Source organism: Diadema setosum, chromosome 8 (genome assembly GCF_964275005.1).
Source record: "Diadema setosum chromosome 8, eeDiaSeto1, whole genome shotgun sequence".
Lineage (NCBI taxonomy): Eukaryota > Metazoa > Echinodermata > Echinoidea > Diadematoida > Diadematidae > Diadema > Diadema setosum.
Genome location: NC_092692.1, coordinates 498461 through 521793, shown reverse-complemented (window position 1 = coordinate 521793; position 23333 = coordinate 498461). Strand labels below are relative to the sequence as shown.

General features: G+C 37.8%; 1 protein-coding gene across 1 annotated transcript in view; it reads right to left on the bottom strand.

Annotated features, from left to right (window-relative positions):
* Positions 1-23333, bottom strand: part of LOC140232051 (uncharacterized) — a 61932-nt gene that overhangs the window by 28262 nt on the left and 10337 nt on the right. Inside the window, exon 4 of the mRNA XM_072312203.1 lies at positions 9915-10003. Within this exon, the coding sequence (XP_072168304.1) occupies positions 9915-10003 (89 nt within the window). The remainder of the gene's footprint in view (positions 1-9914; positions 10004-23333) is intronic.

The window sequence follows — 23333 nt, the reverse complement described above, 5'->3', positions numbered from 1 at the left end:
CCTATGTATATTCTTTGTGTATATATATGATTTGTCTGGCTAATATATCTCTATCAAAGGTTCACTGTAATTATCAGTGTAATCTATTGATGCAGTTTAATACCTAATACAGTGTAATATTTTTACAGACTGCAAACAATTATGAAGTAGTTATCATAGTATTCAAAGGAGAAAACTCAAGGACATAACAAACCCCATCCAGCACTAGCATGCACAAATGGCCGAGTATTTGAAATGACTGAAATATCAATAACTCCGACTGCAAGCTGCTGTTAACTTCCTCCTCAAGAGTGCACTGACCTGCAGGCAGGCTGGAAGAGAGCTATCTGCATGAAGCACACAGTAGGGCTACCAAGGAATTGATTTGAATGATCCTTGATTGTACTTGAGTGCTAAATTTGACAGCACTAAGCTGTATTTGATTCCCTCTCTTCCATGTCATTTTCTTCACTTGTAAAAGTTGCTTTTATCCGGCATTCATGAATCTTGTCTGTCAAGGTTTCCTCATCTCCTTTCTGAACTATTTCTATTGACTTGTGTTATTCCTCTTGCCATAAACCTCACAAATGAAGGATGAAATCCCAGAAGAAATTGTGAAAAATGCTTTATTATGAACAAAGACACACAAAAAAAAATCCATACAACCATAACAGCCATACATGTACTACAAGATAATTGTTAAGATTATGCAGGATTCATTCAGCTTCTTCAAAATATTCACATATTAATTTTTTAACATTTTTTATAGGAGCTATAAACATAATTTTGCAATAGATTTCTGTCATAGTAACTCAGCAATACAATCAGTACATGAAATTGCTTATCCAATCAAAGTGTGTGAGGTCCAGACACTTTACATGAAACAATTGTAAACATTTGGAGCTGAAAATACAATGGAATTGATGATTTGGTTATAAATAATATTATCTAATGGACTCAAATTCTGAAAAACAGACATTATACAATTTTAAAAGCTTCTCTTGTGTCAAGTCACTTCCTGGGCCCTGTCTTCAGACCCCTGGTCTTATAAAACTTGTGATAGAAATCAATCAATCACAAATCTCTTGAAAGCTGCAATAAATCGCAACCTGTGATTGATTGATTGCAGTTCTCCATCTTAATTTCAATCATAACTTTTTTATAAGATGGATTTGCATTCAATCGTAAAGTTGTGATTGATTTGAATCAATCACAAGTCTTTATAAGACGGGGCCCAGCTCAATGAAACAATTACTACTGATAAGTGTAGCAGCAAAAGTCATCAGGATAGCATTGATCATGGACATTACCAAGGCACATTAAATGTTTACCAGTATCTCCAAGTTCTAAGCTACTGTAAAAGTGGATATTTTTGCACAAGTAATTTTTCATGCTCGGCGGGGTAAGATGGATTTCATGTGTTTTTAATTCTGCAGAATCAGGACATTAACAGCACTGGAACATATGGCATGCAAAAATATTCGCATGCTTTCATTTTCATGCTAGCATCTGGTTGTGCAAAAATTTCCACACCGCGAAAATTTCTACTTTTACAGATTCCTTTCTGGTGAATGGTTGTGAATATGTTTATTACAATAGCCATAATCAGGTTTTCGGCAGTCTTTTGTTTCCAGCACTGGCCCCACGGTATATCAAGACAGTGTGCAGCTTGGAGATGATTTTTATGGTGCATCCTTTACTCTAGGAGCTTGAAATCCTAACCATAAATCAAAACTTGGTACATGTACTTAGCAGTGGCCTGGGGCCACCAGTGGATTATTTGTAAGTATGTGAGCCTGAATATGTGCTCTTCTCATCAGGAAGAGGGGAGCATTGCAGGCCATCAAAATTTGGTAATTTTGTGTTTTTCTCATTTAGGAAGGGGGAGTAGAATTTATAACTCATGGCTCAGTGCATCATAACTGCATGCATTCCAGCAGCTGCCACGTACAGTGTTGCAAAATAATCTTCAGGGCCGATTTCAATCTGTTTAACAAGCTCTTTTTTTTTCTATCTTGCCTCTAAATCTTATCCACCAAACAATAGAAGTTAATCAATAATATGTTAAATATGATCATTTCAACGCACATCACCTGATACGCGCTGCCTTGACGCTTGATATGTACAGCAGCAGTGGCTTCAGGGACAGCGCGTCTCAGGTGATGTGTGTCTTTTGCCTGAGACGCGCTGTCTTTGAAGATGTTGTTGTTGTTTATCAAGCGTTTTGATTGTGAGATCATGTTGTTGCCAATTTTTTACCTCCACGAAATAATCCTTATTACTCTAAAATCTCGTTCTTCAAAATAATCCCCTTAATCGAAAAAAAGCTACGACTATGATTTTTAAATCTTTTTAAGATAATAAAGATACCACTACCTTTGGAAATGAATGATGTTCCTAGGTGTACTGAGTTTGTACTTAGCTCTCTTTTGTATCGTCATGTAGGGTAGCCATAATGTGTCCATTTTTATCGCGCGCCTTCGTATCTTGTTATCTACAGTTGAACCTCTCTTATCCGGCCTCCCTTTATCCGGATCTCTCTATTATCTGGACGCAATCTCCCCCTGGTTTTTTTTTTTTTTTTATAATTACGGGAGGAAAGGGGGATTCCCAACTCCTTGAGAAATCCTACACAAACACACATGAATTACACATTACTTCCAACATGATTAACATACATTACATCAAATTTTCTTCCCAATTGCTACCTTCAGACATTTTAACATCCCTAAACATTCCCGAATCATCGCAAGAACATGGACAGATTATGCGTTCGAGTCCTCTCATATCGCATTGCCACATATAGGTCCATACACAGCCGTCGATGTGACTGGATAGACATGCATTGTTTCGAGTCATTGGCTGAGCAACGAATGATATTGAACACTCAAAAATTGTTCACACACAGTACACACAAAGAGAGAGAGGGAGACCATCTAACAATGGCGACCTACAGTCGACTTTGCCGAGCCGTGATGATCGAATTTTGAAGCGTAGTTTCGTCGACTCGTACTGTTTATTTTCAAGATCTAACGTTACTTGATACATTTCCTAATAATTATTTAGGTAAATCATCCCAAGAATTTATTTTTAAAAATGATTTCATTCTTGCAAACACGAACCTCTATTTGGGGGTCTGTTACTGAGTGTAACAATGAAAAGGTTGCAGTATACACATTACTACATGTGGTACTACAATGGGCTACATCAGTACATGTGTATGTCTATGTACATTGTACATGTATAAAGCATTGAGTCTCCCGTATCCGGCCAAATCCCTTATCCGGATGAGCCCCAGTCCCGACTTGTCCGGATACGAGAGGTTCAACTGTACTATCTTTGGTAGAAGTACAGATTTGCGGGCGTGCGCGCTCTGCAGTACTCGTGCGCTATCGGTAAAGGTACGGTAACAACGGTACGGTACGGTAAAAGTTGTGCCAACGGTAAGCCCTCTCTTTACGTGAGTATTTTCCCGGTAGTCATGTCAGCTTTGCAACGGTTTTCAAACGGTAATGCTTGAATGAAAGCAGATCGGTAAGACAATATTTTACCAGTAAGGAACGGTTTTCTCGGTAGAGCATTCAGTTACTTCATAGCGGTAGTGTAGCATACTGTACACATGAATGTATGCCATTTATACGTACGTATGCATAAAATTTGCTATACATGAATGACTGCAGATCTGACACCGTAACAGAACGCCTGATCACAGTTATATAATACACATATATATTCACATATTCATATAATCATATAATCATATATTCATATATTTATATATTCATATTATGGACCTGTTGATCATTTGTGATTATTTGTAATTATTTGTAATTATACAGTTACAGACAAGCTTGATTTCACATAGACCATGTACAAAGTACAGCCGGGCCAAAGGCGGGGCCTAAGGCCGGACCCAAGGCCACGGGCCTTAGCCCAGAACCAGGGGCCCAGAGCCCAAGTGGGCCCAGGCCCGGGGGGGGGGGGGGGGGGGGGGGTGGCCCAGGGGCCCGGTGGCCCAGGGGCCCAGGGGCTCACGGGGCCCAAGGCCGGGCCGAGGCCAGGAGCCTAAGTGCTGGCCCAAGGCAGGGGGCCCAGCCAGGGGCCAACAGACTGAGACCACTAAGAGTACCAGTCATGACTTGCTGTGATAATGATGTGACAGGCCTGTGCATACACATATTATGTAAATACACTGTACAGGGCTGTGCATATTATGTAAATACACTGTACACTAACTATACACAGCCCAGTCGCTGTATAAATCGCGACAGCATTTAGTTTTGATACTTGACATCATTTTTTGTCACCTCAAACGCATCAAAGACAATCTTTATTAATGAGACTTCATACCGTACCTGTTTTCCTGGGGTTATTTGTGGGAATTCTGCGATCTGGGTACTATTCGCAAATCTAACAACATGTGAAAATATCAACTCCTGATCATGTAACGTGCATGTGTACATTTCTGTGTTCACTGCTGTATTCCATGAACATGAATTCAACAACTACTGTTATATCCTGTAATATGAGCTGCCAGGACAAAACTCACATACGCTCTGATTCTCTATAGCAATCACTTTCAAAGCAATGTATTGATACATTGCTTGAAAGTGATGATTTCATTTTTTATATACATTTTGTCTAGATTAATTGTATTTTTTAAGGAAAAAAGCTTAAAAATGGAATTTATGTAAATTTATGCAAATTAAGCAAAAGGCATTAATTGTTTTTTATTTCTAAATGTGTCCAATAATCTCATTACCCTTGAAAATATCAGGTTCAGCACTTAAATCACTTCAAATGGGTGCGCTAGCAGTTCCAAGACCTTTCTTTGGAGTATAATGCCTCTGTAAAACATGGAGCTATTGACCTCCTATTCATCGGATGTGCTGAAAATGTATTTTAGGACATTTCTGGAAGACTTCGCTGTAATTCTTTCCCTATTATCATTTCCTTGTGATTATTTCATTTTTTATATACATTTTGTCTCTAAATAATTGTATTTTTTACGGAAAAAGCTTAGAAAATGGAATTTATGTAAATTTATGCAAATTAAGCAAAAGGCATTAATTGTTTTTATTTCTAAATGTGTCCAATAATCTCATTACCCTTGAAAATATCAGGTTCAGCACTTAAATCACTTCAAATGGAGAGTTTTATCCAATTTTTTAACAAAAGTCTAGAAGTTGGCGGCCATCTTGGATTTTGGCGGCCATTTTGAGTATTTCTTACTTGTGTGCTTGACACTCGAACCAAAATTGATCTATATACAATTACCTTTACAATGGTACCAAAAATTAAACTTTTACATCAACTTGAACTGAAAATCAAAAATAACACATGCAAGGCCCCCTACTATATGTGGTGTCATGGATTCATGTTTATGCCTCCATTCAATATCAAACATGTTAGACTAAGCTACAGTCAGCCAACATGACATTTGAAGCCCCTAAACAAACCTGCCAATTTTCGCATACGTGTAATAATAAATTATTAAAATTTTATTTTCAATATTCTATCAAAATCATTTAAATTTTGACTTCCTTACTTCTAAGTCACAGTAAATGGTATTTGACACACTTCCTCATATGGTTGTTGTATACCATTATCTTAACATTTTATCAAATTGCATTTTAATGCTTTTCTTGATTTTTTTTTTTTTTTTGGGGGGGGGGCACCAAGAAAAAAAAATGATGGTTTGGGTGGACAAAAAAGAACAAGTTCATGTCAAGCCTTAATGTGAATTTAAAGCTTCTGTGTGGCAATCCTATGCTGAATCATGATATCTACATGTTGCAGATTTTATACTTGCAACATAAAGAAAGCAGAGAGGTACATGTAAGGAATTGCTTCGCAATAAGAGTTAACACGTATGATATCAGGAATGCACAGTTGCCTATAAAGTTCCTAATATATCACACCGGTAAGTGGTAAAGGAATGTTGAATTTGGTGAGGATTTAATACCAATACCTTGAATGATTTATTCCATCAATATACATTCTACAGCTTCTACTCCATGCGATTTCTCGTCAAATTTTGACAACTTTGCCTTGTAGTAACCGTGTGATGATACTCACTAGCTCATTACCTAGTGGTGTGGAAATAATTACATTTCACACACTTCAAACATTCGTCTGCATACTCATCTCAAAAGGCAGATACTGTCTTCTCTGCTTGCCAGCACAAAGCCATCAGCCACTCACTGGGATTTCCTTCCTTGCCTTATGACTCTATTTCAGGAATTTCCCCTTGCTGGCTATTAGGTCAATCTTTATCTCTCTCCATCACTATTTACTGCTAGTGTTATGCAGCTCAAAGGCTTAAAAGAAAAGAAAATGGATATCAAATCTGGCCATGATATCCACAATGCACCTTGAGCTGGCATGGAGAGAGCATTTTACTGTGTTATAATAAACTGTGCATCTCAATCGAGGCAGCTGGTTCACCTCATGACACTTTTCTGCCAAAGAGAAGCCTTTAACGTGAGCTTCACTGTTTGGCTAAATCGTGTGTGGATGGGAAGAAAATTGAGTGGGAGGAATGAGGGAGGCTATAACGATAGTGGAGTAGAGAAGAAAACTGAGTGCACACTCACTGGGGATATGGGGACGAGCCATAGGACAATCTGTCACATTGAAGGTATGTTAAGTGGTGTGGGAGTCTTGGAGGAAGAGGATTTGCTCAGCAAAATGTCACTAGAGTCACAAATCTTACCCTGCTTTAGGCCATTTCGGAAAAGAACAAGAAAACTGCATCCTGCATTAAATTGTTTCAACTTTTTATTTATCTGGAGCATGTTACTAGATCCCTTACTTTTTCACAGTCACCAAGCCCCAAGTATCACTTAATCATAATAATAATTCACAACATTTATATAGCGCATGATCACATGAAATGTCTCTAAGCGCTACGGAGGGAAAAAAAATACAAAAGGAAGAAGAAGAAAGAAGAAGAAGGTACAGTTTCAGAGACGCTAAGACATCAGTCATAGTCATAAAACTACTCAATAAACAAATAAGTTTTTAACATGGATTTAAAGTTGTCTAGCGAGTCTGTTTGTTTCAAACATTCAGGTAAACTGTTCCAGAGTTGAGGTGATGCTGACTGAAAAGCTCTAGTACCATAAGATTGTGTATTGACAGGAGGAGGTATTAAAAGTAATTTGTTGTTTGACCGCAAGTTCCGGGAAGGTAGGTATTCCGTTATCAACTGTTGAAGATAAAGCGGTGCAATATTTTGCAAACATTTAAAAGTTGACAAAAGAATCTTGAAGTTAATTCGTTCGCGGATTCTTAACATATGCAGTTCTCTCAGTAGTGGGGTAACCGACTCACGTGAACGACGTTTAGCAATAAGCCTGGCAGCTGAATTTTATACTCTCTGCAGTTTGTTGATTTGCGCATCAGGCAGACCATACAAGAGACTGTTGCAAAAGTCAATGCGAGATATAACCAGTGCCTGAGCGAGTCCCTGGGTTGTCTTTTAGTCAGAAATTTGTGTAGGGCATATGAGGCTGATCTGCACACATGAGTTCACATGTTCACATGAGTCTTCATAGACAGATTGTGGTCAAATATGACACCCCAGTTCCTTGCATCTGTGCAGCATTGTATGCGAGTATCATCTAAAGAAACCATACTAATCGGGCTTGAAATCCTGTGCCTGCTTAAGAAATGTAAACATTCTGTGTTGCTTTCATTTAGCTTCAAACCATTTAACCAACCACTGACCAACTCTTAATGTCCAATAAGACACATGCACTGAGTATTTGTATATAGCAGTAGACTGATGCTGCTTCTTGAACACGAGGTAAATTTGAGTATCGTCTGCATAAGTCATACACATTATGTCGTGGTACTTGATGACATCCTCTAATGGAGATGAGAAGAGTGTAAAGGCCAGTGGGCCAATCACAGACCCTGGGGGAACTCCGAAGTTAGAGGAGGTAAATTGTAACTCAGAACCACCAACGACGACAGACTGGGTTCTTTTAGTAAGGTAGGAACGGAACCATTCTAGGGCAGTGTCACTAAGTCTAAATCTATCGTGCAAATGACTAGTAAAGAAGGGCGTCATGACTCAGGTGTCAAAGGCAGCCGAATAATCTAATAGCAGCAGAATTGCTTCTTCACCTTTGACTAGAGAGAGAAGAATATCGTCTGTGACTTTTAACAGGGCAGTTTCACAACTGTGGTATGGCCGGTAGCCTGACTGCATCTCAGAGTAAAGATTGTGCTCTGAAAGGTGATCTTGAAACTGTGACAACACGAGTCTCTCAATAATCTTTCCGAGGAACTGAAGATTAGAGACCGGTCTGTAGCTCTAAGTTCATCCGGACTCAGTTTAGATGACTTCAGGATTGGAGCTATATGAGCATACTTCAGAGAATCGGGGAAATGACCATTGTTGAGGGAAGCATTGACAATGTAGGTACGTACACTTGAAAGAGTAATTTACCAGAATCCTGAATAATTCATATTAATTCCATAAATGCAGAAAAGTTACTAGGATGCATCAGTGAAGTTAGAGGAAGTTGAGAAAATGTGAAGTTTATTCAGGTTTGGTTAAACTTATGTGCTGTAATCAGTGTATCACGTAGACCACAACAATCCATGATGCCACAGTAGCAGTAAAACAATCAGATGCAAAATAACAAATAATAAACAAAAAGAAAACATGCTATGCAAGAGAATTCCACATATTTGGTTTGGTGATTTTTGTTTTGTTTTTGTTTTTGTTTTTTTTTAATAATGAAAGAGCACTTTACATTATATCTTCTTCAGAAGGCAGATGGAATAATATTTCCCAATACACACGACAGTAAATACTAATCATGGAAATGTGCACTTTTATCCCCCCCCCCAAAAAAAAAAAAAAAAAAAATAAAAAATAATGGAATTCTCGATATTTTCTCTCTGTCATTGTAATGTCATGACATCACTTATCGTTGTAGGCCCCCAATCTAGGGATTACTGTATAAAGAGTCTACCATGATATCAAAGAACTCCGGACTGCATTCTTTTCCGCATGATTAATTCATGCATGTGAGAATTGTTGAATCCAAAGTATCTTCTAGACACTCTGTCATCTGATCTGCATGCATGCATTCATGTGATGCATTATTTCTCAAGTGTCAATTAAAGATTAATCAGCATCACATGAATCATGTATCCTAATTAGGAGAACCACTATGAAGAATGATTGCCAAAGTATTGAGGTTCACTGAATGACAAATGGATGATAGGAGATGAGTATACAATCAACTCCTCTCACAGACTACATCCTCTGTATATTGCAAATCAGTAGTAACTCTTGTCTTGTCTTCAAAGCTTTGCACACATTACAAGGTTACAAGGTACTCAACATACATACAATGAAGACAGAGGACAGAGTCACAAGTAAACCAGTACACACCATTCCACACAATTGTCTGGATGCAATATATGTAAAGCATCTCTTTAACATCATGCAGATTGGTCATTTAGCCAGAAAACATATCAAAACAAAAGAATTCCTACTGACTGCAAATGTAGTGCCTGAATTCAATGATTGTTAAAATTATTTCCAACTCTGTTTCAAATTATATCAATGTATTCTCCGTGTGATACAGTTTAGCATGACAAAGTTGATAAAGCATATGATATGCAAAATGCATACATTGCCAACTCTCAGGAATGATGCAAAGTGGATCAGTGTGATACAAATTGGACATGAGATCTTTACATCAAAATCCCTATGACTGCAACATTGTCACAAGTGGTTGTCCAGGTGTGCTTTACCAATGCTGCACACTAGCACTGGTCCGACGGTCCCTGACCAGTAACTTTTTCAGGAATGGACCAGTAAAACAGGGAAAACTGGGTACCTACTGGTCCGACAGACAGGTTGGACCAGTAGAAAAAATGGGTTAGTGTGTAGCCCTATATAAACTTACCAATAGGCAGGCAGTTGAAACAGTCTGTGAAGGTTTTCCATAGCTTGATGTTATAGCGCCGCTTGCATTCATCATAGAACCCATATATCCTGTGAAGCATAGAGAATTATCATATTTTTGTGTTATTGGGAGTGAGGATGACTGATGCATTTTACGATATTAAAATGAATACATTTCGTACACTGTTATGCCATGAATTGCTTCCATAGACAAAGGGACACAAAAAGGGGTGTATCCAGACTCTGATCTACACTGGATGTGGAATGCTTTTGCTGGACTGATGTTTGTTGAGATAACACCATTTCATCTACCTGACTAATGGAGAGAGTCATTGCTACAAGCTACGAGTGTGTATATCTTGTGCATGGGATTTAATTCTTTTTCTGTTCTCAAGTTAACCATAGTTTCTATAAAATGTGCTGGAGATTGATTTTTTTTTCCTGCTGCAATGTCTATTATTTTGTTTACCGGTAATAACATGTAAGCTGTTATCTAAATACATAATAGCTGATTGCTTGCAAGGTATGATACTTATATGATACTTGCAAGGTATGATACTTATCATCAATGTTTGCATACGCAAACATTGATGATAAGTACAAACTAGTTGTTTGTCAGGTACATCATTCATTGTGCCATCAAATGTATCACTTTACTGTAGGTAGTACTAGAAGAGCTTTATAGCTGTTGATACAATTCATAAGCAAGTTTCTAAGAAAACATTTTTATTCACACTGATGTATATCAACCGCCTGGAAATGATGCAGTGTACAGTATTTTGAGAATTGCCAGAATCTATAAGAACAACGGCAACAATTTTTCATTTCACACTGAACATGCATGTTTTTTTATTTTCATTTCCAATCAAACACAGGTAATACACTTTGACATGATTACATATATTGGAACATAATAATACATATTGGTTCTTAAAAGAACTTCATGGAAATGAAAATTGAGGGGCTACTAAAAAGCGAACTTATAGATTGCAGTCCCCTCACTTACGTTACATTACTACAATACATTAATTATATATGACTTTATAACACAATACAACGATACATGTACCGTACAAGCTAATCATTGAAAGTATACAGTTTTCGTTCAATCGAATCGGATGGTTACATGAAGTACAGTTGTATACGCTTTCACATGTATACACATACACATACACATACACATACACATACACATACACACACACATACACACACACATACACACAAGCACACACACATACACACACACACATACACACACGCACGTACACACACGTTTGCATCCACATACATTGTGCACACACAGAAGAGAGTAGGGAAAGAGAGAGAGGGAGGGAGAGAGGGGGGAGTAGAGAGAGCGAAGGGCAGGTCAGCATTCTCCATGCAGGGTGAAGAAAAAAGAACAATAATTCCAAACAATGAAAAAGACTGTGCATGCATTCCATTTGTATGCACAATGCTGTTGTCCATCTACCCTGAAAGCATGGTTTTTATAGCATCATGTAGCCTTGAAAGGCTGAAAGGGAGGACAAAGTTAAGATGGATGAAGGTTTTGCAATGCCTTTGTGTATAACCAAACTGACAATATGAACGTCTGGGCACTTTGATGCAGTATATATCACAGCTTGTGGGTCATGACAAATATTAGATACACATGACATTAACTTTTTGCATTAACCCGTTGAGGACGGTTTGATTTTGCTACAACACGCATTTCCCATAGATACTTGCCCGAGTATACTCGGGACTCGTCCTCAACGGGTTAACGTTGGAGTAAGCAGTGTTTCATAAGGCACGGAACACGTTTGCACTTAATAAAACTATTGGCGGTCTGTACTGTACATTTGCCTGAATACCATTTACGTGGTTATATGCACATAATCTGGTGAGTAGACATCTTCATACTTTATATACCACGGATGTAGTGGTAAGAATCCTAGATGCATAATGTGCAAAGTGGTGCAATGCACATGGTTGTACTTTGCTTGTTTTTTGTCCTCTCTATTGAAACAGCTGTATACCTAGGATGTCATTACACACTCATGACACTGCCCATGGACACCAGTACATGTGCTTCAGTGTTACTCTTATTGGCCCAAATTCACAAAGGTGGTACCGGTACAAATGAAACCATGGTTTAAACCATGGACAAAAACCATGCAGCGCCTTTTTGCTTGGAACATTTCGTTACAAAATTGGTCATTTCGTCGACAAAATGACCATTTTGTTAATGAAATTATCATTTCGTGGACGAAATGTTCATTTCGTTACAAAATAATTATTTCATCAACGAAATGACTGATTTCGTAACGAAATATTCCATGCGACACTTGGTGCTCCATGGTTTAAACCATGGTTTCATTTGTACCCCCTTCTTGAATTCGGGCCATTAAGTCTAGACGTCAAAAAAAGAACAGGAATCTGGAATACTGGACAAAAACACACACATAAAACAAAATTAAAGAATTCCTATCTGTATCCATCAACCAATGATGACACTTTGCCTCATGAATGTTTTATTTGGCAAGAACTCACAACCATTCTCCTACCCTTGAAATACTTACTTCTTGCTACCATTATTATCATGGTGTATAAAAACTGTCATTTTGGTGTACAGATATTTTTGTGAACGAGGTCACAGATATTTTCACGAGATGTTGTTTTTTAGTGAGTTGACACCAAGGCTATCATAAGTGTAGTTAATGAGTTGTCCATTCACTCTGCAAATTTAATGTGATCAAGATCAGGTGGTGATATTTTCAAATGTTGTAAAATTTGCTGCCCAACTGTGATTTGGAAAATTCATGAAAATCAAACCCTCATGAAAATGAGTTTTTACACGAAAGTGAAATATATTTCTGTATACTATGAAAGTTAATCCTACATGTGAACTGTTACTAGCTGAACATATTTTCTATTTAAAAAAAAAAAAGAAAGATTCTTTTTCAAGACCAATGTGCAAGGTAATCAGAGCTCTTCATTCTCTGTAACAGAAGAGAGTGCAATCTGATGTACATTTATGTAATTTCTTCAGGTCCGAGAAAATTGTGGTACTGGTGTGTACAAGGCAGATGCAATATCAAGGCAATGTTGTGGTTAACACATGATCTTTATTGCTCTTCAGCTGGAAAGTAATTTATCATTATATTGTCATATTACCCCTGATATATTGCTCTTCAGGTTATGTTTTTACAAATAACCATCCTCTTTGCAGTCTCTCATAATAGGAATGTCATACTGCCATAATACAGATACTGTTCCAGCTTTTGAGTGCAGTTTGTGACTAGGTGGCAGAATGAGAAGTCTTTCAAAATTGACGGTGTTGTGTGACATGTTGTAGCTCAACACGAGTGTCAGACAGAATGTATAATGTGACATGCTTTGAAAATGTTGAATTGATTTTGTTCTTTATAAGGGGATTCCCCTTTTCACTCCCAATTAAACAGTGATGACAGCATTAGGACATACCTTTGTGTACAATTTAATTGTATTTCAACCATTTTCCCCCCTTTTCATTTCAAGTGATGCACATTTTCTTTAAAAGAAAATAAAAGACCTCATGCTTCGTATTCTTACAACATGTACCATGAAAGGACACCATCATGTTGAGATTTTGTTTTTGCAACATGACAGATACACATGTGCAACGCTCAAAATCATATATCACATTTTCTTTTTTATCTAAAAAATTCCTACCAGCTTCATGGGACAACATTTGCACAAATGTTTTTACACCCTGTAATGATACATCAGTTGATGCAATCATGTAACAAAGGCTATATTTTTCAGGGCCCTGCGTGCATTCATTCGCAAACAACGCAAAAGAAATGTCTGATATAAACTAGTTTATCTACAGTTCATTTGTGCATGAGTTGTGACCTGATGTTCTGAGGGATGTAAACTTGGTGCTGCTCAAATTTACCTGTGTTTTGTTGAATTAACTACACTGAATGTGACTTGTAAGTGATTACACCCGTCCAAGAAACCTTTTCACAAGTATTGTTTTCTACATTACTGGCAGTCTCATATAATTACATAGATTGTATTCGATGTTTGTTCATCAGAACTTTCATCAACAAATCAAAGTCAACAATTTACATGGTCTGCCACAGTGGTACACCTGTGATAATTCATACTATGCAAAAAAAAAGTACAGATCTATGAAAGTCTAAGGCAGAATAAATGAGGGGAATACCGGTGTATATAGACCTCAACATTTCCTTTTTCTATTGCATTTTACCTACCTCTGCTGTTGTTGCAGAAGTATCAAGAGATGAGACAGACAGGTGAAAATGCATGAATAGACAATAGCCACACAGGAAATTTTCATACAATCTGTATACGTGATATATTTGTTATAAATTAGGCAAGTAATGTAATTAAATGTCACTTTCTTTTTCCACAGAAATCTTAGCCTTGCTAGCTTTCTTTGGCATGTGTTCTAAAGCAAAACTAAATATTTTAATAACTGTCTCTTGGCCTGGAGATCTGGCCTATAATCTAGGGTTGAATAAAGTAATAAATATAATGATGAAACCTTCTACACATGCACAAAATAGCCTATCAGTGTAGTTGCTTTTGGCTTGAATTAAAAAATTTGTACTTAAAACATGCTTTAAGGATTCTGTTGTTTCATAGACATAAAAGACTGGGGGAATGAAATGCCTTGTGCACTTTTTGCACCCATGATCACATCCTTCAGTCAAAGGTAGCTAGGTAGGTTTATTAGATGTGACAGAGACACAAGGGATGCACATTACATCAAGCCACCTTAGCAAGACTAACTGTACTGGCCTGCTTTCATGGACACAAGGCTCATCTGCACAGAAATGTGCACAACTACATTCAGAACAATAAAATGCCTAATCTTATGTGTACAATAATCTATCTGTTCAAGCTAGGCCCCTTGACTTCAGCACGCATCATATTAGTACATACAATGTACAGTATGTGTACAGGTATATTTGGGGGGAAATGGCTAGAAATCAAGACATGCTACACTGAAATAGGGTCAGAGAATAAGCCTACACAGTTTATGTGCGCATAAACTTTTCATGCTCTGGCTGCAGCAAGCACCTGCTCAAACCCTGTATACTGTAATGAGTTGATAATATATTTTTAAAGATACCCCCATTAATCCCATCAAACTCTGTGATAGTGTCCACAGTAGTATAAAAAATGCACATGATCTCTTCCATCATAACTATATGGTACTGCACTCTCAAACATCTCTATTTTTATACGAAAGAATTCTTTCATTGAGAAATACCATTACCAGAAGGAAATATTCTTTGCAAAGCATAATAAATCTGTGATTTGAACATTGCCATATACAGCTTATGACAAATGAAACTAGAAATGTCGCTACAGCGACTGGTTATACCCCCGCCAAACAACATTTCATAAGCTTTGGTCAAAACAACATTTCATAAGCTTTGGTCAAAAAACTGAGGAAGTAGTTAAATCCGCAAGATCTTTCCTTGATCTTCTGCCATTAATATGCCGTTACCATGGCAACGTACTTTCGGGTACTGTCGAAAAATGCGTCTTGCACATCTACAACCAAAGGCACACATCTGTACCAAGTTTCATGGAAATTGGGCAAAAACTGAGGAAGTAGTTTGCAACACAAAATTTTCCATCATTTTGGCTCATAATATGTGAGCGTGTTACCATGGCAACATACTTTTTGTAACTGTCAAGAGATGTGTCATGCTGACCTATATCCTAAGACAAACATTCAATATGAATTCCATGAGAATTGGAAGAACACTGATGAAGCAGTTTTGCCATGAAGCATTTTGCCCTATATTTTACCAATAACATGCCGTTACCATGGCAACGCACTTTTTGCCACTGCGGAAATATGTGTCTTGCACATTAACATATTCAGATGAACATCTGTACCTAATTTCATAAAAATTGATCAAAAACTGTGGGAGGAGTTCGCGACGCAAGATTTGTACCCATTTTTGCCCATAATATGCCGTTACCATGGCAACGTACTTTTGGGTACTGTCAAAAAATACGTCTTGCACATCTACAACCCAAGGCACACATCTGTGCCAAGTTTTATGGGAATCGGTTGAAAACTGAGGAAGTAGTTCGCGACGCAAGATTTGTACCCATTTTTACCCATAATATGCCGTTACCATGGCAACGTACTTTTGGGTACTGTCAAAAAATACGTCTTGCACATCTACAACCCAAGGCACACATCTGTGCCAAGTTTTATGGGAATCGGTTGAAATCTGAGGAAGAAGTTCGCGACGCAAGATTTGCAACGGACCGACCGCCCGACCGACCGTCCGCTGATTCCTATATACCCCCTTCAAACTTCGTTTGGCGGGGGTATAATAAGAATGTGACATAAATACCTTTAAATGGAAATAACAATCCATAGTTTTGACATACATTTTGTTACGGTTATTGACAGAAACAACAAGATAGTAGCAGCAGTAAAGAAATCAAAACCAACTGATAAGATATAAATCACATTAGATAAAGAATAAGGATATAAGATTTTTTTTTTATATATGTGCCAAAGAGGACAGCAGCTCAGCTGAATGGAACATAAAAGAGGAGAAACATGGGTAGCCGAATAACTTTGTCTTTTTAATGCCCAAACATAGATGAGGTCTGACATCTTCACAAGCCTCCAGCATCCAGTGCTGTTTCTGACAGCATCTGTGGATTTCACAGGGCAACAAGTAAATGGACTATTAATCCAGTGCTCAGAGGGATAGCAAAACATCTGCCCAGATGCCTGTTGAGTTATACGTGACTTTCACTTGGTAACAACACTTAAGCATCTGATACGTATGTCAGATGTCATGTGGGAAGAGAGGGAGGGAGGGATAGCACAAGTTTCGATGCTCTTTTTTCTAGCATCATACCAAGTATGTGCCTGCCTCACATTATACTTGCATGTATTAAAATGCTACCATGAATGTATTTACATCACAATTCCATAGCGAGAGCAAATTTACTGCCGGTGTCGCTGATTGAATTACAGCTGTATGCTGAAAAAGTGGAAATTTTAGCACTCAGCCCCTATTAAAGAAAGACAAATATCCCATGTAATCACATCAATTTCACCTGCTGCTGAGACAATATGATATAGTACAGAGTATACTAGGAGAGCAAAAACCATAAGATTATATGGAAAAAGTATTGATAACTAATAGAAGCGACATAGAAATTCATTCATGAAGCTGCAAATTGCACTATCAAGGTAACAAATTTTTCTTCCCACATAGCACATGAACTGTCACATCCAGCAATCTTGGGATTATCTCAGTAGGAATCAGTTTAATATGCAGAAGACACACTCCTCTAAACCAGAACCCATCAAGTTGTAATCACATGCTGTATTTTTAGATATCTTCTCTGACAGTTTTTACACTGATTCATGATTCTCTTTCTGCCTGCATGCATACACGTGTGAAATTAGGGGTTCCTTGGGTTATAGGTACTTGTTATTAATGTTAACAATGTATGTGTTGTTAAATGTAAGGCCAAGTAAAAAAAGAAAGCAGTTTCTCGTCCGGGTTTTTTGAGCAAGGCGATGAGGGAGGTCCTTACTATTTGATATCTTACTATTTTTTCGAGGATTGTCAAAATGGAAGTAATATGTGTTTCTCGTCCGGTAATTTTGAGAAAGGTAATGAGAGAGGGCTTTACTATTTTCTATATCCAATTTATGAAATGACTATCACTCTGGTAGCTGTGTTATGAGAGACCAGGTCCCAAGTGTATGTCTTGCCTGCACTCTGTGCTTTTTCAAACAAATAGATATATGTACCATACTTGAAATGAAACTTCATACATGCAGGAATACATGTGCTTTTTCTTTCCACTACAGATGTCAAGGGAAAATGACCATCTTAATAATGGTATCTAGGCCTAGTGTTGTAATGGCATTTCTGATACCCGGTACCAGTGTAAGCTTGCAATTCTGATGTATTGTGCTATTAATTGAAACAGGTATAAAATATGTCTTTCAACAAAATACCAATGTACGACTGAAATAATTTCCATGATATTCAAAACACTGATTTATTTATCATTGGTAGTGTGACTTTTTGTGTCCACACAGCTGGTATGTATATATCTGCATCTCTTCATAGTACAAATATATTGCAGAACATTCAACTGGAAACTGGCTTGTACAATTGCAGATGGATGTCAAAATGATACTTGCTGATATGGCATTATAGCATTAAACCTTTAAAGATGTTTCTTCATGTTCGACATTTTGATGAATGATTGTATACTACACTACAGGGGATACGACTCACGGCCGTGTCCTTGAATTTACATCGTAAAGAAAAGTACATGTATTCCGCAGAAATACGAGACAAACCAGAATCCATGGAAAAGTTATTTATTTTGTGGATACACCCATTTAATAATTCTACATTTGCTGGAAAAGCGCATTCATTTTCTCTTCAAAATAGAACAAATCCGTCATCGCCGTCAGATGCAACGTTACAGAGCAGAGTGTACGGGGGTGCCTGGTACATAGACAGTGCAGTGCAGACACGCATGCCATACGCGACCGGCACGGCCACGGTGCACTGGCACCGTACCTCGACACTGCACACACATGCACATAGTCACAATGACATGAACATGTATACAAACTCGATACAATCCTCACAAGCATTTGTACAGTACAATTCATCCGCTTAAAATATGAGAAACGGGGAAAATACGAACAATGCGCGAAATATGCGTGGAATATCAGCGATTGTTCGAAGAAATGTTGCCGCTATCGCGTTCACGACGTACCGAGTGCGCTGTATCCATCACAGCCCAGGCCCGCGGCCGCGGCCGCCCGCGCCCTTCCAACTACAGTTCGACTGCTTTGTGGGTCATTCCTTCTTCTTGCCGAGCTCGCAGTATGAAATGCATGCGTTATTACATACGCACTACGGAAGCTACAGCTATACTACAGCTAAGTAGAGGACGCAAGGCGTAATTAGAAATGAGACATCACGATTGGTACTGGTAGGTGAACTGTCGATCTTTTTTCGGCGGCCGAAAAATAGTAAATATCAAAAAAGTCGATGCGGCAACTGAAAATCGATGCGGGCGGGGAGCGGGCTGGGACGAAAATTATGAATTTCTTGGTATTTTCAGCGCCATTTTGAAAATAGTAAATAGTAAAAAAATCGATGCGGCGGCCAAAATCGATGCGCGCGAGGACGAGAAACTGGTTTCTTTTTTTACTTGGCCTAATAACCTTTGAAGCAGTAAGTTCACCTCTGATGGATAAATGTTGAGTTCATGTCGTCCAACTTTACAGGATGTACACCTGCAAATAAAATGGAACATCCAATCCCACCACTTAGTAATTTACCAAATGATATATAAAAATCAGGAGAATAATGGTGAAAAATCAGTAAAGGATAGCAAGAAACCTGTGGGTCTAGCACTTACCTGAACAACTGGAGCACTTAAAGCTTCATGGCACTCTACCTGAGGCAAACTACTTGAAATATATTGAGTTTCATGGAATATTGCAAGCTTCTTTGACAATAATATCCTCCTAATTTTGGATATTAGGGCCCTGCCCTAGGGGCTCCTGAGGGCACTCCCATCATTTGTGTAACCCATGATCCTCTTTCCCTATTCATGATTCCTGCCATGTATGGTCAAAATTCGGCTATCAGATAATGCATGTAGACAATTTATTGTGAAAAGTAGGTAATTTTGCACACTTCAGCTCCACCATAGGATTTGCAATTTGCAAAATTTTGACATCATATAAATCCACATTTTTCACATGACAATTAAAATGCACAAAATGAGCTTTTGATCGATGGTGCAGATTTCCCTTGACTTTGGATAAAAATCAAATGGCCTGTGTGTTTGGTACAATGAAAGAGATCCTTGAGCAGCACAGTCCATTCCATATTTGGACATGAAGGAAAAATCAATATCGACAGCTGCTACCATGACAACAGACAGACTTTGATGCTTTGTCCCAACGTGTATAGTCTGTGTATTGATAATGAATAGAATACTAAGATGACAAAATGAAGGCTCAATTCACCTGTGCCATTATCATTGTGACAGAATATTATGTACAATAGCGTATGTAGGGTGCTTGTTTCAGCTTTTTATTCATAACCACATGAGAATCTTTACTGGTACTGCATGCATGTTCTTAATGTTGGGATATTATAAGAGTAATACTACTCAACTACGGTTTTCATGATTCAAAGAAAAATTGGCTACATCGTACAACATTTTCCGACAAGAGATGTTTTGCACTCATCACCAGGTATGTACTCACTGCATGACCTAAAATTTGAAGCTATTTCTTGCATGTACACTGTATATAGGTCCTTGTGATCTATGTTACTTCACTGTAGTGAAGGTCAAGTCAAGCAAGGGACAAAAACATGAAGACATAATGCCTCCATGGTGAAAACCATTCAAACCTCTAAGTTACAAAATATACGCATTGTTGATATTTTGGATATCAAATGTTGCAGTAAACATTGTGGCAGAGACGTTTAAGAGTCAGTAATATTTGCAAGGGGTGTGAAGTTAAAGGAGCTACACTTCCATGTGAATCCTACAAGTGTAATTCCTAAGCTGGCTATCTATAGTTATGGTTAATGTAATGATCTACTGTATCACAATAGGCCCTCATCAAGTTCCCTGTCATTGTTACTGATGTGTGTGTATGCAAACACAGCCCAACGATGTAAAACTAATTGGTCTTCTGTATTTGCAAAGTCTGTTCCAATGAAGACACCAAGGCCCAAAACTACAGTGTATGGTGAGCCAGTTAGGGCTGGTTTCATTGAATACTATTAAACTGAAACAAAGTGACCTATCACATAAAATAAGGCATTTTGTCATGATTTTGAGCACCCATCGTTTGCCATACATGTTACTAAATAGACCCTCCTCCTTTCCCCATTTCACAAATTCATACATACTTCCATAATCCATTTTCCTTTTTTTTCCCCCAAACAATTTGAGATACTACTTGAGTTACAAAAACAGTAATGTTTCATTTTCATGTTTATTTTTCTCTTATGGAAGAACTGTACTAAAGAAGAACAGCTCACAATTGCATCAAAAGGTAAATAGTACCATGTACTACAATATTGACACACGTGCAAAGGATATCATGATAATATCTATTAACAATCATGTGCATGCTTACAATGAAACTCTTGATAATATTTGTAATATGATCACTTTGGTACATATTTCAACTGGAAATCATCGACGCTGTATAATGCTCACAATACTTTCATGCCAAATAATGATATTGAGTTATTATAGTTAGTAAGCAAAAAGTACATTATCTATCACGAGACTTCACGGTGCAGCCAGATGGGATTCTATGGCACAAACCGGCACTTGCAAGTGAGCATGCACAGCATAGTACAATTTAAATTAGTGCAAACTACCAGTATTAAACTCAAAGACTTTACATGTGTAATCACGGTGATATCATGTTTTGACTAGGTCATCACTTTTCTGTGGTTTACAATCTATTTCACAATACACTGTTGTCAACCACCAGATGTCAGTGAGAAAGTATGTATAATGTACAATGTACCTCGATCCTTTGACCCTTACATGTACAATACCCATGTAAGTCTGCCTACATGGTATGACGTGCACTCATACCCACGACTGCAGTGTGCAGAATCTCTTAGTAACAGTTCGAGAATTCTCCAAAATTTTATAACCGCTATGTTTCTACCATTATCATTCATAGCACTATATCACACCGACCACCTTAAAAGGTAGACAATGGCCAATCACTTCGCATTACCTTTATTTATACCCACTACATGACGTGTTTCTCCTGAGGTAAAATTTGAGGTATTGTCCACATTATCTCGCATCACCTCAAATTATCGTTCTATAGAAACACGCACTTTGTTCTTACATATCCTATCTGTGATGTTGACAAACTTTTTTTCACAACATTTCACATTTGTAGATCATACTTATATGTTTATGTAATTAATGAATAAAACAAGAACTGAAACCCAAATTCTAAAGGCAAAGGAGGAAAGGAGAAAAACAAATTTCCTGTCAAAGCCATAGGGTTAGAAAGGTTGTTAAATTTGCCAATGTGTATGAATTCAATTCATTTTAATTACAGTTTATCAAAATCAAAGACAGTTGTCAAAACTGATCACTATTCTACACAGCTTTCATTACATCATCTTTCCTAGAAATGATATGCTGGACAGACTCCATTTTAGTCTGTTTAAATATTACATCCACATGGCAATAATGCCTGCCAATGCTTGGTAGACCTACACTCTTCAGAAAAATAAAAGGGTTAACTACCCTCTTACTATACATACTGTTTACATTCTCTTTATCACTGCAGCTGACACCAATTATGAATCCTTTTTATGGACAACCAGTTGTTCCCCTCTGTTTTTGCTACCTACCCCAAAACTGAAGTTTGAAATGACAATCATTAGACACATTTGACATTCCAACCTGAACATGTGTTACTCGTATCCCAAGATAGTGTCCTCCTTCATGATATTACTACTTTCCTTCACAGTGATAATGACATACACTTCACTGCTCATCCTGTGTTTAAATGATAGGGCATCAGTCTCTGCAGACTTGATAGATGTTTCTACTTTAACATGCACACTGTACGACCTATCGATCGCAGGCCTACTGATCCACATACTCTCTCAGTCTCTGAAACGATTATGTGATATGGACTGAGCAGGTGCAATGTACAATGTATACTTTGAAATAATTCAAATTGCCTGGGGTTTCAGCTTTTCTAAATACTGAGACCCAAAGCTCCATGTCAATCAACATCATTCTATTGACTTTCCTCACTATCAAAACTTGCCCTAAGGAATGCAATCCTGCACAGCTTCCTTTGAAGAAACTCGAAAGTAGACAAAGGAACATCTGTCTAGAGGCTTCCTCGTACTCCATCATTGTATATGTGCATGATGCGTACATATGTGTGTATGTGTGTGTGTTTGTATGGTGCTTACTCTTTTAAATGCAATTACTGTATACGCCACATTAATAGCGGGTCTAGTTTTTCAGCAATCAAGACTTCCCAACAATTTCACGAGTGGTTGAATTTTCTCTCAGTATGGAAATTGACATGTCAGTTTAGAATTAGAGACCAAAGAGTGCACATTTTTTTAATGTGTATGCCTGTGAATATGAAAGCTTTATGTACAGCTGTAGTTAGACATTAAATTTCAGTAAACTTTGCAAAGGTGTGTATTTCATAAACATCTGCGCCTACTGTGCAGTATACATTTTGTCATGAAGTCTACAATACATGAGGAAAAAAAGAGTTCAGTAGATTTATTACATCACAAGAGTGAAAATAGTGGATACCATTTCCCGGTTATCCTGATATGTTGTCATGGTCAAATTCTAC